Source organism: Manis javanica, chromosome 4, assembly GCF_040802235.1.
Source record: "Manis javanica isolate MJ-LG chromosome 4, MJ_LKY, whole genome shotgun sequence".
Lineage (NCBI taxonomy): Eukaryota > Metazoa > Chordata > Mammalia > Pholidota > Manidae > Manis > Manis javanica.
This window is the reverse complement of record NC_133159.1, coordinates 72,422,831-72,440,211: the sequence shown is the minus strand read 5'-3', so window position 1 is coordinate 72,440,211 and position 17,381 is coordinate 72,422,831. Positions and strand designations below refer to the sequence as shown.

Genomic DNA, 17,381 nt, shown 5'->3' with positions numbered 1-17,381 from the left:
AGTACCTAATGAAACACCGTTGAGTTGACAGATTATTACTTTAACAAATACTATCTTCTAATGTATGTACTATAAATCCCAAGCTACATAATTCTGTCAGATTTCTTACTCTAAGGGTTATATGTGATTATAAGTTTCAAAGTGATTATATCAGTTAGGATGTTTTGGGCTGCAAGTAACTGAAAACCCCAATTCAAACTGCTTAAAGATGAGGAAATTTTTAACAATGATAACAATAATAGCAAATGATTATTGAATGGTTATCTGTATACAAGGTACTGTACAAATACTTCGTATGAATGAACTTCTTTAATGCTCACAAAAAAACCAGGAAAATAGGTACTACTATTATTCTCACTATAGATCAAGAAAATGAGGCATGCTGTGAGAAAGACTTGCCTAAGACTATATGCAGGCAAAGAGAGCAGAGCTAGGATTTGAACATAGATACTCTGGCTCCAGTGCCTGAGTGTTTAAGTACTACGCCATACTGCTTCTTCCATGACCAGAAAACTGTACGGTAGGTGGGAGCTAAGCACTATATGATCTTGAGCGCAGTGACAACATCGTCCTTCTCTCTGGTTTGCCTCGTCTAATGGCTTTACCTTAATTCTGCTTCCCAAATTGCAGGATTGCCAGTGCAAAGGCTAAATGGACCTTTGCTTATGTCCAGCCAGAGAGAGAGGGAGACAGAGAGGAAGTAATTGTCCTGTAGGTATGGAAAAGAAGACCTTCCTGTTTCTCTGGTTTTGGTCATGTGGTCATGTGCCCTCCTCTGGACAAATAATTATCACCAGAAGACTGTCAGGATCCCATTGAGAAGTACAGATGGGACGGATTCCTGAATAAGATCAGGATTCTGTTATGAGGAAGAAAAGGGGCCACTTTGGTTAAATTAATATATTGAAGTTTTTCTAAGTATGACACCAGGTTAAAGAACAATTTATTTCTCTCTTTGGTGTATTACTTTAACTTATGTTTAAGGAAAAAACATCTGTTATGTCTAATTCACTTACTCAACAAATATTACCCTTGATTTTCTATGTTTTAGGGAGTTCCTGGGGTCCGTGGAAAGAAGGGTCTTAAGGGAAGACAGGTAATTTAGTTCTTGCTTCTTGAGGTTCATTTCAGAGCAATGTAATCTAATTATGTGTATATTTCTTACCTAATAAAATATGAATGTACTTGTTATCCTTGTCATCCACAGTCTATCTCATTCAACAGAGTTTAATTTTTGCCACTTTAATAATCTATCAAATAATACCTGAGAATGTAAAAATAAATTAGATTAAAAAGTAACTTGAAGTTTAACACTTCTAACCCATTTAATATAACAGTGGAAGAGATTTTTATCCCCATGAAAAAGGAGCTAAAATGTCACAGAAAATATATGAACAGCTTAAAATATTAATGATAGCACTATTCACCCTTGTATTTTACAGGTTTTGTAAATGCCTTCTTCATTTGTTAGCTCAGAAACTAGTTTCCTATAGCTTCTTATCATTTCAGATTTTTAAAAAATCAAGGAAAGTGAATTTTTCCAGGAAATATAGTAATTTCAGAGATGGGAGGAAATTTTGACATTATCCAATACCCCATTATTTAACAAATGAGAAAACTGTGGTCTGGGAGCATCCTCAGGCTATCCTGGCTGAGGTAGTACAGCTAATTAGTCACCTAATTTTCACTTGTGCTCATTTTCCTAGTGTTGAAACCTTTTTATTAGCATAAGATTCTGTGCTATGCTGTGTTCTCTAGTCTGTGAGGAGGAAAATCGAGTTTTTCATAGCAGCATTTCTAAATTTTGGGGTATATAAATAAAATCTATATAAATGCTAAATGATTACAAATCTCACCAGAATATTCATACCCTTTTAAAGCATTTTATCCATTAAACTTTGTAGTATTTCTTTAATGTAGATTAGAATAAGTATGAATATAATCAACATTAGACAGGTGAGTAGAATGAGGCTCAGCCATGATAAGTACTTGCTCAAAATCTCATTGTTAAAAGTGGTAAAATCAACTTTTAAGCCCAGCTTCTCTGGTATAAATTCAGGATCCCTTTCTTAGATGTTTCTGTTGTTTTCTACTCATAGTGCTTAGAAGAACGTGGTTTACTTTTTCATGACTTCTGGCAAAAATGTGATAAAATTATTTTTAAGTTTTACTTGAAAGATTATAATATATTAAGGTAAGCTTACAAAACTGTCAAAAAATAAAAAATAAGCCAACCATTTTGTTTTCTTGCATTTACATTCAACTTAAAGCCAATATTATAGCAGCTATAACAACAGAAACTGTTACCATTACCATCATTACCATTTTTTATTCTCAGGCACTCTGCTAATGATTCTGTATGCCAGTTCATTTAATCACACCCTATTATACTTCAGAAAGTTAGTATGTGATTTCCTTATGTGTTAGCTCTCATACACATACCCCAACAGAAATACCTGTCCTTAATTTATACCAAATATTTAGTCTAAATATACAGAGGTAGGCTGTCTCCAAACTGACAAGTGAAGTTTAGTTTTTTCATTCTTCTCTTTTCCATTTTGTGTCTTTTTATCCATTCTCCTTTTAAACTATGCTGTCAGTAAAATAACTAAAAAGTTATGCTACTATATATAAATTATTTCCAATAGCTTGAAATGTTACCTTATTTATTAGTAATTATATCTTAAGCATAGTTTAAGGTAAAATAAGTCATTTGCAATGGTGGAATTTTAGGCCTTGGTGAGAAAATAGAGTATTTTCTGAAATTCCTGTTATAGATCACTTAAATAGCTACCAAGTTCATTTATTAATACAGCAGGTGTTATATGGATATTAGCTTTATCTTGGCAATGTATAGGTAATTTCTAGATTCACACTCCATAATGAACTATAAAGCTATCCATGGAAATTTAGAGATAACTGCTGGCTTCTTAATCCATAGGGAATTATGAAATTATCCAACAGATGCTGTGAACTCAAAAGGGGAGTTCAAGGAAACTGGAAAAATAAATGGAATGATTACTGGATTCTTTGCACTGTTCTTTATATTACAAAATTTGTATAGTTTTATTGCTTTAAAAATATATGCCTTTAAATAGATTTAGATCCTTAGAAAAATTACATTTGAAAAACACATGTATCTCATTTTTCCTAAATAGTGTTTATAATAGAAAATCTGTCTGGTGCTGTAATATGTCATGTATACTATATGTACTTTCTCTTGTTTTTACCACAAATTATTTGGCCATGATTATGAGGAAATCACTAAACTTAGAGTAAGATATAGTTATAACCACAAGTCAAATCATGCCAAGGCTGACCTCAGTGACTCTTCCAGATTATTATCCTGTGTTATGCTTATTATAAGTAAAATCATATTCAAATAGCTTTGGCATTAAGGACAAACATATTAGCATTGGGATATTATGTATCAGGGGATACTTGTATGTCAATTAAGATTATTTAAATTCCATGAGAAGAATGGTCGCTTACTGGTATTTTAATAACAGTAAAAGGAAAATATCTTTTGATAATACATACACTGTGTTTATTGTGGAAATTATTAGGTGTGTGGGATATAAATATGGTCATTTTCAATTTATTAAATTATGTATACTATTTGTTGTTATATATGAAGTAGATATTCAAATACAGAGGCAGACCTAAAAGGTTTCAGATCACCATAAAGAAGATGACAGAAACCAATGGATCTGAAAAATATGACAAAAATCTGGAAATGCTGAAATCTGAGAGTACCCATATCTAAGAAACCTATGGCTATGCATGGACTGTTTTCTGCTGATTTCAGAGCTATTTAGAAGTACAGACTGATGCTTCATTAGGGTACTGCTGTGAGGATCCCATGTTATTTCATTTACTATCAATAGTATGAACATTATTAGATATATTTTATTGCAATTACCACTTCTCTTTAATTAATTTAATTAGTCTAAATGAACTTGTTTCTTCAAATTTTAGGCTGAAAATTATTGTATCATATGAACATATGATATGACTTAGTTTTAAGTAACTGTTATAATATGTAATTTGTAGAACAATGGTGATTCTTTTTAGATAACTCTGTAAGTTTTATAAAACATTTTACACTTAGATTTTTTTAATTCCTAAAATTAAGGCCAGAAAGTGGTAGAATAAATTGTTTCACTTTCTACATTATGTATATGAAACACTGACAGTCAAATTAATAAAGTAATAGGCATAGAAAACCTCTAAATCTGAATTCAGGAATTTCTAAATATTAATGAGTATGAGCTTTAGATTACTGAGTTGGTTTCTAACCTGTTTATTAAAGCTCTGTGTTTGATATGAATAGTTTAAAAAATATTAAAATTTATATGTATATATAACATGTGTGTATCTACACATATCTGTATACATCATATCCTTTCTACATATACCACAGAAACAGAGAGGAGTAGTAATGTCCTGTCCCAAACTATTCAGTAACATTGCTAAGCTTAGATTTGGAAAGATGTTGCTGTAAGTCATATGCTTACACTGCTGGCCAAGTGATCACTTATTTCCTTGAGTAAACACTAAGAATGGAAATCAGTTGTATGAACCAACTTCCTTAGTGTTGTCTGTATTTTTTTAAATGAAATTATGGACTTACAAGTGAAAGATATGTCCTCCTAGACACTGTAAATAGTGTACAAATGCTATCGAAATGGAAACATCTTAAAATAACATATTATTTTGGTTGTTGAAGTTATTTATTATTCAGACTCATACATATTTTTGAATTTAGTTCGTGTTAAAAGTTACTTCATTTTAAATCTTACTTCCCAGAGAACTCTTTTCTTCCAAAAGTATCTTTGAGGAGGTAGTTGTTGAAAACTTCCCCCATCTGGGGAAGGAGATAGTCTATCAGGCCATGGAGGAGCACAGATCTCCCAACACAAGGGACCCAAGGAAGACAACACCAAGACACATAGTAATTAAAGTGGAAAAGATAAAGGATAAGGACAGACTGTTAAAAGCAGCCAGAGAGAGAAATAAGATCACATACAAAGGAAAGCCCATCAGGCTAACATCAGACTTGTCAGCAGAAACCTTACAAGCCAGAAGGGAGTGGCATGAGGTATTTAATGCCATGAAGCAGAAGGGCCTGGAACAAAGATTGCTTTATCCAGCAAGATTATCATTTAAATTTGAAGGAGGGATTAAATAATTTCCAGATAAGCAAAAGCTGAGAGAATTTACCTCCCACAAACCATCTCTACAGTCTATTTTGGAGGGACTGCTACAGATGGAACTGTTTCTAAGGTTGAATAGCTCTCAACAGAGGTAATAAAACCACAGTTAAGAAAATAGAACAGGTAACTACGAAGCAAATGCAAAGTTAAATTAACTATCCCCTAAGTCAATCAAGGGATAGACAAAAAGTACAGAATATGATACCTAATATATAAAGAATGGAGGAGGAAGAAAAAGGAGGAGAAACAGAAAAGAACCTTTAGATTGTGTTTGTAACAGCATACTTAACTGACTTAAGTTACTCTTAGATAGAAAGGAAATTAACTGTGAACGTTTGGTAACCACGAATCTAAAGCCTGCAATGGCAATAAGTACATACCTATTGATAATCACCCTAAATGTAAATGGACTGAATGTACCAATCAAAACACATAGAGGCACTGAATGGATAAAAAAACAAGACCCATCTATATGGTGCTTACAAGAGACTCACCTCAAACCCAAAGACATGCACAGACTAAAAGTCAAGGGATGGAAAAAGTATTTCATGCAAACAACAGGGAGAAAAAAAGCAGGTGTTGCAGTACTAGTATCAGACAAAATAGACTTCAAAACAAAGAAAGTCACAAGAGATAAAGAAAGACATTAATAATGATAAAGGGCTCAGTCTAACAAGAGGATATAACCAATATAAATATATATGCACCCAACACAGGAGCACCAGCATATGTGAAACAAATACTAATGGAACTAAAGGAGGAAATAGAATGCAATGCATTCATTCTGGGATACTTCAACACACCATTCACTCCAAAGGACAGATCCACCAGACAGAAAATAAGTAAGGACACAGAGGCACTGAACAACACACTAGAACAGATGGACCTAATAGACATCTATAGAACTCTACATCCAAAAGCAACAGGATACACATTCTTCTCAAGTGCACATGGAACATTCTCCAGAATAGACCACATACTAGGCCACAAAAAGAGCCTCAGTAAATTCAAAAAGATTGAAATTCTACCAACCAACTTTTCAGACCACAAAGGTATAAAACTAGAAATAAATTGTACAAAGAAAGCAAAAAGGGCCACAAACACATGGAGGCTTAACAACAGGCTCCTAACTAATCCATGGATCAATGACCAGACTAAAATAGAGATCAAGCAATATATGGGAAAAAATGACAACAACACCACAAAGCACCAACTTCTGTGGGACGCAGCAAAAGCATTCTTAAAAGGAAAGTATATAGCAATCCAGGCATACTTAAAGAAGGAAGAACAAACCCAAATGAATAGTCTAACATCACAATTATCGAAACTGGAAAAAGAAGAACAAATGAGACCTAAAGTCAACAGAAGGAGAAACATAATAAAGATCAGAGAAGAAATAAAATTGAGAAGAATAAAACAGAAAAAAATCAATGAAATCAAGAGCTGGTTCTTTGAGAAAATAAAATAGATAAGCCTCTAGCAAGCCTTATTAAGAGAAAAAGAGAATCAACAGAATCAGAAATGAGAAAGGAAAAATCACAACAGACCCCACAGAAATACAAAGAATTATTAGAGACTACTATGAAAACCTATATGCCAACAAGCTGAAAAACCTAGAAGAAATGGACAACTTCCTAGAAAAATACAACCTTCCAAGACTGACCAAGGAAGATACACAAAATCTAAAAAAACCAGTTACCAACAACGAAATTGAAGCAGTAATCAAAAAACTACCAAAGAACAAAACCCCCGGGCCAGATGGATTTACCTCATAATTTTATCAGACATACAGAGAAAATATAATACCCATTCTCCTTAAGGTTTTCCAAAAATTAGAAGAAGAGGGAATACTCCCAAACTCATTATATGAAGCCAACATCACACTAATACCAAAACCAGGCAAAGACCCGACCAAAAAAGAATAAACTACAGACCAACATCCCTGATGAGTGTAGATGCAAAAATACTCAACAAAATATTAGCAAACCGAATTCAAAAATACATCAAAAGGATCATACACCATGACCAAGTGGGATTCATTCCAGAGATGCAAGGATGCTACAACATTTGAAAATCCATCAACATTATCCCCACATAAACAAAAAGAAGGACAAAAACCACATGATCATCTCCATAGATGCTGAAAAAGCATTCAACAAACTTCAACATCCATTCATGATTAAAACTCAACAAAATGGGTATAGAGGGCAAGTACCTCAACATAATAAAGGCCATATATGATAAACCCACAGCCAACATCATACTCAACAGCGAGAAGCTGAAAGCTTTTCCTCTGAGATTGGGAACAAGACAGAGATGCCCACTCTCCCCACTGTTATTCAACATAGTACTGGAGGTCCTAGCCATGGCAATCAGACAAAACAAAGAAATACAAGGAATCCAGACTGGTAAAGAAGAAGTTAAACTGTCACTATCTGCAGATGACATGATATTGTACATAAAAAACCCTAAAGACTCCACTCCGAAACTACTAGAACTGATATCGGAATACAGCAAAGTTGAGGATACAAAATTAACAAATGGAAATCTGTGGCTTTCCTATGTAATAACAATGAACTAATAGAGAAATCAGGAAGACAATTCCATTCACAATAGCATCAAAAAGAATAAAATACCTAGGAATAAACCTAACCAAGGAAGTGAAAGACATATACCCTGAAAACTGTAAGACCCTCTTAAGAGAAAGTAAAGAGGACACTAACAAATGGAAACTCATCCCATGCTCTTGGCTAGGAAGAATTAATATCGTCAAAATGGCCATCCTTCCCAAAGTAATATACAGATTTGATGCAATCCTTATCAAATTACCAAGAACATTCTTTCAATGAACTGGAACAAATAGTTCAAAAATTCGTATGGAAACACCAAAGACCCTGAATAGCCAAAGCAATCCTGAGAGGGAAGAATAAAGTGGTGGGTATCTCACTCCCCAACTTGAAGCTCTACTACAAAGCCACAGTACTCAAGACAGTTTGGTACTGGCACAAAAACCGAGCCACAGGCCAGTGGAACAGAATAGAGACTCCAGACATTAACCAAAACATATATGGTCAATTAATATTTGATAAAGGAGCCATGGACATACAATGGGGAAATGACAGTCTCTTCAACAGATGGTGGTGCTGGCAAAACTGGACAGCTACATGTAAGAAAATGAAACTGGATCACTGTCTAACCCCATACACAAAAGTAAATTTGAAATGGATCAAAGACCTGAATGTAAGTCATGAAACCATAAAACTCTTAGAAAAAAACATAGGCAAAAATCTCTTGGACATAAACATGAGTGACTTCTTCATGAACGTATCTCCCTGTGCAAGGGAGACAAAAGCAAAAATGAACAAGTGGGACTATATCAAGCTGGAAAGCTTCTGTACAGCAAAGGACACCATCAATAGAACAAAAAGGTACCCTACAGGGAGAATATATTCATAAATGACAGATCTGATAAAGGTTTGACATCCAAAATATATAAAGAGCTCATGCACCTCAACAAACAAAAAGCAAATAATCCAATTAAAAAATGGACAGAGGTGCTGAACAGACAGTTCTCCAAAGAAGAAATTCAGATGGCCAACAGACACATGAAAAGATGCTCCACATCGCTAGTCATCAGAGAAATGCAAATTAAAACCACAATGAGAAATCACCTCACAAATGTTGGCAAGTTTGTGGAGAAAGGGGAACCCTCCTACACTGCTGGTGGGAATGTAAATTGGTTTAACCATTATGGAAAGCAGTATGGAGGTTCCTCAAAAAGCTCCAAATAGAAAGACCATTTGACCCAGGAATTCCACTTTTAGGAATTTACCCGAAGAATGTAGCAGCCCATTTTGAGAAAGACATATGCACTCCTATGTTTATCACAGCACTATTTACAATAGCCAAGAAATGGAGGCAACCTAAGTGTCCATCAGTAGATGAATGGATAAAGAAGATGTGCTACATATACACAATGGAATATTATTCAGCCATAAGAAGAAAACAAATCCTACCATTTTCAACAACATGGATGGCTAGAGGGTATTATGCTCAGTGAAATAAGCCAGGTGGAGAAAGACAAGTACCAAGTGATTTCACTCATATGTGGAGTATAAGAACAAAGAAAAACTGAAGTAACAAAACAGCAGCAGAATCACAGAACCCAAGAATGGACTAACAGTTACCAAAGGGAAAGGGACTGGGGAGGATGTGTGGGAAGGAGGGGATAAGGGCAGAAAAAAGAAAGGGGGCCTTACAATTAGCATGTATAATGGGTGGGGGGGCCATAGGGTGGGATGTGCAACACAGAGAAGACAAGTAGTGATTCTACAACATCTTACTGCGCTGATAGACAGTGACTGTAATGGGGTTTGTAGGGGGGACTTGGTGAAGGGGGAAGTCTAGTAAACAATGTTCTTCATGTAATTGTAGATTAATGATAACAAAATGAATTTCAAAAAAAGTATAAGACAAACTAAAATCTGAGAACTGAGGCCCAGACTATAGCTAGGATAACAGTGAGCCTGACTTGGTGCTAAGTCTCCAAGAATTGGGCTAGAACTCCTTAAATTCCTACCTAAGTTGAAAATTAGTCCCAACTATCAGGTCATGGCTGACCCTTGAAGTATGTTACCTGTGAGAAAAAGAAAGGGGCAGAGATGGAATCATCAGAGTACTTTACACTCTAGCCTTTTCTTGAAGTAATTGTGTTTTGTTTTTGAAGGACTTTTAAATATTAGGACTTTTTGCTAATATGTATTCACATATAGAATGTGTAGGGTTAACTTACTACCAGATTTTATTTTAATGTTTCTAATGTTAGAAAGTTAGTTTGATCTTCTGTTTGCATCTTAGTCTTGAAAAAAAAGTTGTATTTCCACTTTTAGCAGTAATGCCTGTTTAATATGTAATGCCTTTTATGATAATTTTTATCTGTACTTTAGATTGAATGTGTTATTTCTAAACAATTTTCTTTAGAAAGAGCAAAATGTTCATAGTTAACTGTAGTTTTTAACAGAAAAATTTTGCATTGCTTTTGTTTTCTAAAATTCCATAAATGTAGTTTTTAGTATTTTTGGTTATTTTGGTCCTCATGCTTTCCTAATTATTTTATATGCAATAATTTTCTAATTTCTTTGGAGAACTAGGAAAACAATCCTTTTACTAGACTGCCTAAACAATAAGTTTTCCACTGCTTCATGTATTTAGATATACTACCAAGTATATTTATCTGTATGTGATCCAAAATATTACCACTACATGAACGTTTAGGCATACTAAGTCTAGAATACTTTTGTTCTTAATGTTTGATAACTGCCATGTTTGATAAGAGTACCATTGCCAGACCTAGACAAGTGAGACCTTGACCACTTGATCTAGGCTCTGCATTTTAGAGGGCTCTCTGCACATTACAAACAAAATTAATGTGTTAAAAAACACTCTAGTGACCATATCTCTCAGTATCTAGCACTTAGCATTGGCATATTATGATCTGTAATCCTAGACATCCACTCTTGTTACTATGTATTAGTTACCTATTGCTATGTAACAAATTACTACAAGTATTCTGATTGACCTGTTTGGGTGGGCAACCATGAGGTTGTGATCAAGATTTTGGGCAGGACTGCAGTTATCTGAAGACTTGACTGGGTCTGAAGGATCTGCTTTTAAGGTGGCTCACATGCTGACTGGCCAGATTGGTCCTAGTTGGTGAGAGGCTTCATTTCCTCTCCATGGGCATATCCCGACATGGCAACTCAAGAGTCTTTACTACCTGGGTATTGGCTTCCACCAGAGTAAGTCATCCATGCGAATAAGGTGGAAGGTGTAGTACCTTTTATGACCTAGCCTCAGAAGTCACGCACTGACAGCCATTATTCAAAATGGGAAAGGACTACACAAGGGTTAATATCCGGAAGTAAGAATCATGCAGAGGTCCATCTTTGAGGCTGGCTACCACAGTTTAATAATGTTCGGACATCAGAGAAATTCAACCTCATATTTGAATGCCATGAAAGTTTGTAGGTGGTACCACTGTCAACGTTAGAGGCAGAACTGCTCAATGTACTGTGGTGAGGATTTGAGCAGAAGAGGAAAGATGAATTAATTAACTTTTCTAATTCTCCTTTCAGTATGAATACAATAGAATCTTGTATAATGAAATACTGTTTCCTGGTAATGCAGAGCTTCTATTTTCTTGCTTCTATTTGTGTTCTGATTTATGTTTTCAGAGGTGGTAGAATTAGTGCAATATTTGCAATAGTTGCACCCAGAAACTGAGTGCAACTTTTGCATCATTAAACAGTTCATATTACTCTTACATTTGCATTTCTTAGGTTCAAACACATAATTCATGAAGCATTATAAAAATTCTTTACCTTAGGAACTCCTAGATGGATATGGGGTGCTAGAATGATACTGTTTTTTAAATGTAAATATTTAATTAGATTGTTAAAAATTGTGAAGCAATGTACAAGTTTTAATTTCTTTAATATAGTAATTAAATTTTTGACAGGAAATAAAAAGCAACAGAAAATATTCAAAGATGTTGATATACTTAAATTTTAAAAATATAGAAACAGTGTGAGTAGTCTTATATTGAGCATTACCACATAGTAAAATTTGCAATCAGGATTTCACACATACTTTATTTAAAGATTTAATTACAAATTTTATTAGTTTGCTATCTATTGCTGTGTAACAAATTCCACAAACTTAGTGGCTTAAAGTAACACCCATTTATTATCAATTTTTGTAGGCCAGGAGTCAAGGTACTACTTAACTGGGGCTTCTGCTCAGCATCAAAAGGCTGGATTAAAGTGTCAGCCAACTGCATGATCATCTGGAGGCTTGACTGGAGAAGAGTTCACTTACAAGCTCATTCAAGTTCAGGAGAACTCATTTCTTTGAGGGTCTTGGCTTTTTGCTGGCTCATGGCTTTAGGTTACATTCAGGTCCTGTGGACTGTCCACTGACTTGTCGGTGTCTTCAGCACAGCTGCCTACTTCATCAGGCTCACAAGGGAAGTCGCCAGCTCCAGCCTGCTGAGATGGAGTCTTAGAGAGTGTGACATAATTTCAGCAGTGACTTCCTGTCACATTTAATACATTCTCTTTGTTGGAAGAAGGAAGTCTTAGTCCTACCCTCATTCAAAGGGAGGTAGGGTATCACACAAGTGTGAACAGCAGGAGGTGGGAATCCTTAGGGGTCACTGTAACATCTGTCTACTACTCTGATCAAACAGTGGAAATAAGCAAGGAAACCATTCACAACTTGAAGACATCAAATGAAATCCCTGAAATGTCATATTTTTCATAAAATGATCCAAACAATTGAAATATGAAAAAGAGTTATGCACAACACAGAAGCAACAGTACAACTCTGGCATCCCTGTTAGGAGATGATCATCACATTCATGAAATTGGCAAGTTGGGCAAAAAAGGCAAAACCTTGAGCTTTCCTATGGATGACAGACCTGGAAAATAGTCACTATTTCTTTTGGTAGTGTGAGGGTATATTTAGGAAAATGCAGTTTGATTTAAATCAATAGTTACAATGTTCTACTAGGCAAATATGAGAGAAAATTTAGTATTTTATTTTACAGCAAATTCCTTCAAGTAGATAAACTGTAGAAACTATCTTTCTTTTTTAAATTTTATTTTGGTATCATTAATCCACAATTACATGAAGGACATTATGTTTACTAGGCTCCCCCCTTCACCAAGTCCCCCCAACATCCCCATTCACAGTCACTGTCCATCAACATAGTAAGATGCTGTAAAATCACTACTTGTCTTCTCTGTGTTGCTCAGCCTTCCCTGTGCCCCCCACACACTATACATGCTAATCATAATGCCCCCCTTTTATCCCCCCACCCTTATCCCTCCCTTCCCACCCACCCTCCCCAGTCCCTTTCCCTTTGGTAACTATTAGTCCATTCTTGGGTTCTGTGCTTCTGCTGCTGTTTTGTTCCTTCAGTTTTCTTTTGTTCTTATACTCCACATATGAGTGAAATCATTTGGTACTTGTCTTTCTCCGCCTGGCTTATTTCACTGAGCATAATACCCTCTAGCTCCAACCACGCTGTTGCGAATGGTAGGATTTTTTTTTTTCTTATGGCTGAGTAATATCCCATTGTGTATATGTACCACCACTTCTTTATCCATTCATCTACTGATGGACACTTAGGTTGCTTCCATTTCTTGGCTATTGTAAATAGTACAGTGATAAACATAGGGGTGCATCTGTCTTTTTCAAACTGGAGTGCTGCATTCTTGGGGTAAATTCCTAAAAGTGGAATTCCTGGGTCAAATGGTATTTCTATTTTGAGCATTTTGAGGAACCTCCATATTGCTTTCCACAATGGTTGAACTCATTTACATTCCCACCAGCAATGTAGGAGGGTTCCCCTTTCTCCACAACCTCGCCAACATTTATTGCTGTTTGTCTTTTGGATGGTAGCCATCCTTACTGGTGTGAGATGATATCTCATTGTGGTTTTAATTTGCATTTCTCTGATGACTAGTGATGTGGAGCATCTTTTCATGTGTCTGTTGGCCATCTGAATTTCTTCTTTAGAGAACTGTCTATTCAGCTCCTCTGCCCATTTTTTAATTGGATTATTTGCTTTTTGTTTGTTGAGGTGTGTGAGCTCTTTATATATTTTGGATATCAACCCTTTATTGGATCTGTCATTTATGAATATATTCTCCCATACTCTAGGATACCTTTTTGTTCTATTGATGGTATCCTTTGCTATACAGAAGCTTTTCATCTTGACATAGTCCCATTTGTTCATTTTTGCATTTGGTTCCCTTGCCCAGGGAGATATATTCAAGAAGAGGTCACTCATGTTTATGTCAAGAGATTTTTGCCTATGTTTTTTTTCTAAGACTTTTATGGTTTCATGACTTACATTCAAGTCTTTCATCCATTTTGAATTCATTTTTGTGTATGGGGTTTGACAGTGATCCAGATTCATTCTCTTACATGTAGCTGTCCAGTTTTGCCAGCACCATCTGTTGAAGAAAGTGTCATTTCCCCATTGTACATCCATGCCCCCTTTATCGAATATTAGTTGACCATATATGTTTGGGCTAATGTTTGGAGTCTCTATTCTGTTCCATTGGTCTGTGGCTCTGTTCTTGTGCCAGTACCAAATTGTCTTGATTACTGTGGCTTTGTAGTAGAGCTTGAAGTTGGGGAGTGAGATCTCCCCCACTTTATTCTTCCTTCTCAGGATTGCTTTTGCTATTCGGGGTCTTTGGTATTTCCATATGAATTTTTGAACTATTTGTTCCAGTTCATTGAAATGCTGTTGATAGTTTGATAGGGATTGCATCGAATCTGTATATTGCTTTGGGCAAGATGGCCATTTTGACGATATTAATTCTTCCTAGCCAGGAGCATTGGATGTGTTTCCATTTGTTAGTGACTTCTTTAATTTCTCTTAAGAGTGTCTTATAGTTTTCAGGGTATAGGTCTTTCACTTCCTTGTTTAGGTTTATTCCTAGGTATTTTATTCTTTTTGATGCTATTGTGAATGGAATTATCTTCCTGACTTCTCTTTCTATTAGTTTATTGTTAGTGTATAGGAAAGCCACAGATTTCTGTGTGTTAATTTTGTATCCAGCAACTTTGCTGAATTCCGATATTAGCTCTAGTAGTTTCAGAGTGGAGTCTTTAGGGTTTTTTATGTACAATATAATGTCATCTGCAGATAGTGACAGTTTAACTTCTTCTTTACCAATCTGGATTCCTTGTATTTCTTTGTTTTGTCTAATTGCTGGGGCTAGGACCTCCAGTACTATATTAAGTAACAGTGGGGAGAGTGGGCATCCCTGTCATGTTCTCGATCACAGAGGAAAAGCTTTCAGCTTCTCGCTGTTCAGTATGATGTTGGCTGTGGGTTTATCATATATGGCCTTTATTATGTTGAGGTACTTGCCCTCTATACCCATTTTGTTGAGTTTTAATCATGAATGGATGTTGAAGTTTGTTGAATGCTTTTTCAGCGTCTATGGAGATGATCCTGTGGTTTTTGTCCTTCTTTTTGTTTATGTGGTGGATAATGTTGATGGATTTTCGAATGTTGTAGCATCCTTGCATCCCTGGAATGAATCCCACTTGGTCATGGTGTATGATCCTTTTGATGTATTTTTGAATTCGGTTTGCTAATATTTTGTTGAGTATTTTTGCATCTACACTCATCAGGGATGTTGGTCTGTAGTTTTCTTTTTTGGTCGGGTCTTTGCCTGGTTTTGGTATTAGTGTGATGTTGGCTTCATGTAATGAGTTTCGGAGTATTCCTTCCCCTTCTATTTTTTGGAAAACTTTAAGGAGAATGGGTATTATGTCTTCTCTGTATGCCTGATAAAGTTCTGAGGTAAATCCATCTGGCCCGTGGGTTTTGTTCTTTGGTAGTTTTTTGATTACCATTTTAATTTCGTTGCTGGCAATTGGTCTGTTTAGATTTTCTGTTTCTTTCTGGATCAGTCTTGGAAGGTTGTATTTTTGTAGGAAGTTGTCCATTTCTCCTAGGTTTCCCAGCTTGTTAGCATATAGGTTTTCATAGTGTTCTCTAATAATTCTTTGTATTTCTGTGGGGTTCTTCATGATTTTTCCTTTCTGGTTTCTGATTCTGTTGATGTGTGTTGACTCTCTTTTTCTCTTAATAAGTCTGGCTAGAGGCTTATCTATTTTGTTTATTTTCTCAAAGAACCAGCTCTTGGTTTCATTGATTTTTTCTATTGTTTTATTCTTCTCAATTTTATTTATTTCTTCTCCAATCTTTATTATGTCCCTCCGTCTGCTGACCTTAGGGCTCATTTGTTTTTCTTTTTTCCAATTTCGGTAATTGTGACATTAGACTACTCATTTGGGATTGTTTTTCCTTCTTTAAATATGCCTGGATTGCTATATACTTTCCTCTTAAGACTGCTTTTGCTGCATCCCACGGAAGTTGGGGCTTTGTGTTGTTGTTGTCATTTTTTTCCATATATTGCTGGATCTCCATTTTAATTTGGTCATTGACCCATTGATTATTTAGGAGCATGTTGTTAAGCCTCCATGTGTTTGTGGCCCTTTTTGCTTTCTTTGTATAATTTATTTCTAGTTTTATACCTTTGTGGTCTGAAAAGTTGGTTGGTAGAATTTCAATCTTTTTGAATTTACTGAGGCTCTTTTTGTGGCCTAGTATGTGGTCTATTCTGGAGAATGTTCCATGTGCACTTGAGAAGACTGTGTATCCTGTTGCTTTTGGATGTAGGGTTCTGTAGATGTCTATTAGGTCCATCTGTTCTAGTGTGTTGTTCTGTGCCTCTGTGTCCTTACTTATTTTCTGTCTGGTGGATCTGTCCTTTGGAGTGAATGGTGTGTTGAAGTATCCCAGAATGAATGCATTGCAATCTATTTCCTCCTTTAATTCTTTTAGTATTTGTTTCACATATGTTGGTGCTCCTGTATTGGGTGCATATATATTTATAATGGTTATATCCTCTTGTTGGGCTGAGCCCTTTATTATTATGTAATGTCCTTTTTTATCTTTTCTTACTTTCTTTGTTTTGAAGTCTGTTTTGTCTGATACTAGTATTGCAACACCTGCTGTTTTCTCTCTGTTGTTTGCATGAAATATCTTTTTCCATCCCTTGACTTTTAGTCTGTGCATGTCTTTGGGTTTGAGGTGAGTCTCTTGTAAGCAGCATATGGATGGGTCTTGCTTTTTTATCCATTCTATTACTCTTTGTCTTTTGATTGGTGCATTCAGTCCATTTACACTTTGGGTCATTATTGAAAGGTATGTACTTATTGCCATTGCAGGCTTTAAGTTTGTGGTTACCAAAGGTTCAAGTCTTTACTATCTTACTGTCTAACTTACCTCACTTATTGAGCTATTATACACATGGTCTGATGATTCTTTTTTTCTCTTCCTTCTTATTCCTCCTCCTCCCTTCTTCATGTTAGGTGTTTGTTCTGTCCTCTTTTTAGGAGTGCTCCCATCTAGAGCAGTCCCTGTAAGATGCCCTGTAGAGGTGGTTTGTAGGAGGCAAATTCCCTCAACTTTTGCTTGTCTGGGAATTGTTTAATCCCTCCTTCATATTTAAATGATAATTATGCTGGATACAGTAATCTTGGTTCGAGGCCCTTCTGTTTCATTGCATTAAG

At 35.6% G+C, this 17,381-nt stretch overlaps 1 protein-coding gene across 4 annotated transcripts in view; it reads left to right on the top strand.

Annotated features, from left to right (window-relative positions):
* COL24A1 (collagen type XXIV alpha 1 chain) overlaps positions 1–17,381 on the top strand; it is a 364,470-nt gene that overhangs the window by 84,388 nt on the left and 262,701 nt on the right. For all 4 annotated transcript variants that reach the window (XM_073234227.1, XM_073234226.1, XM_073234225.1 and 1 more), the window contains one exon: positions 1,052–1,096. In XM_073234227.1, coding sequence (XP_073090328.1) covers positions 1,052–1,096 — 45 coding nt within the window. The remainder of the gene's footprint in view (positions 1–1,051; positions 1,097–17,381) is intronic.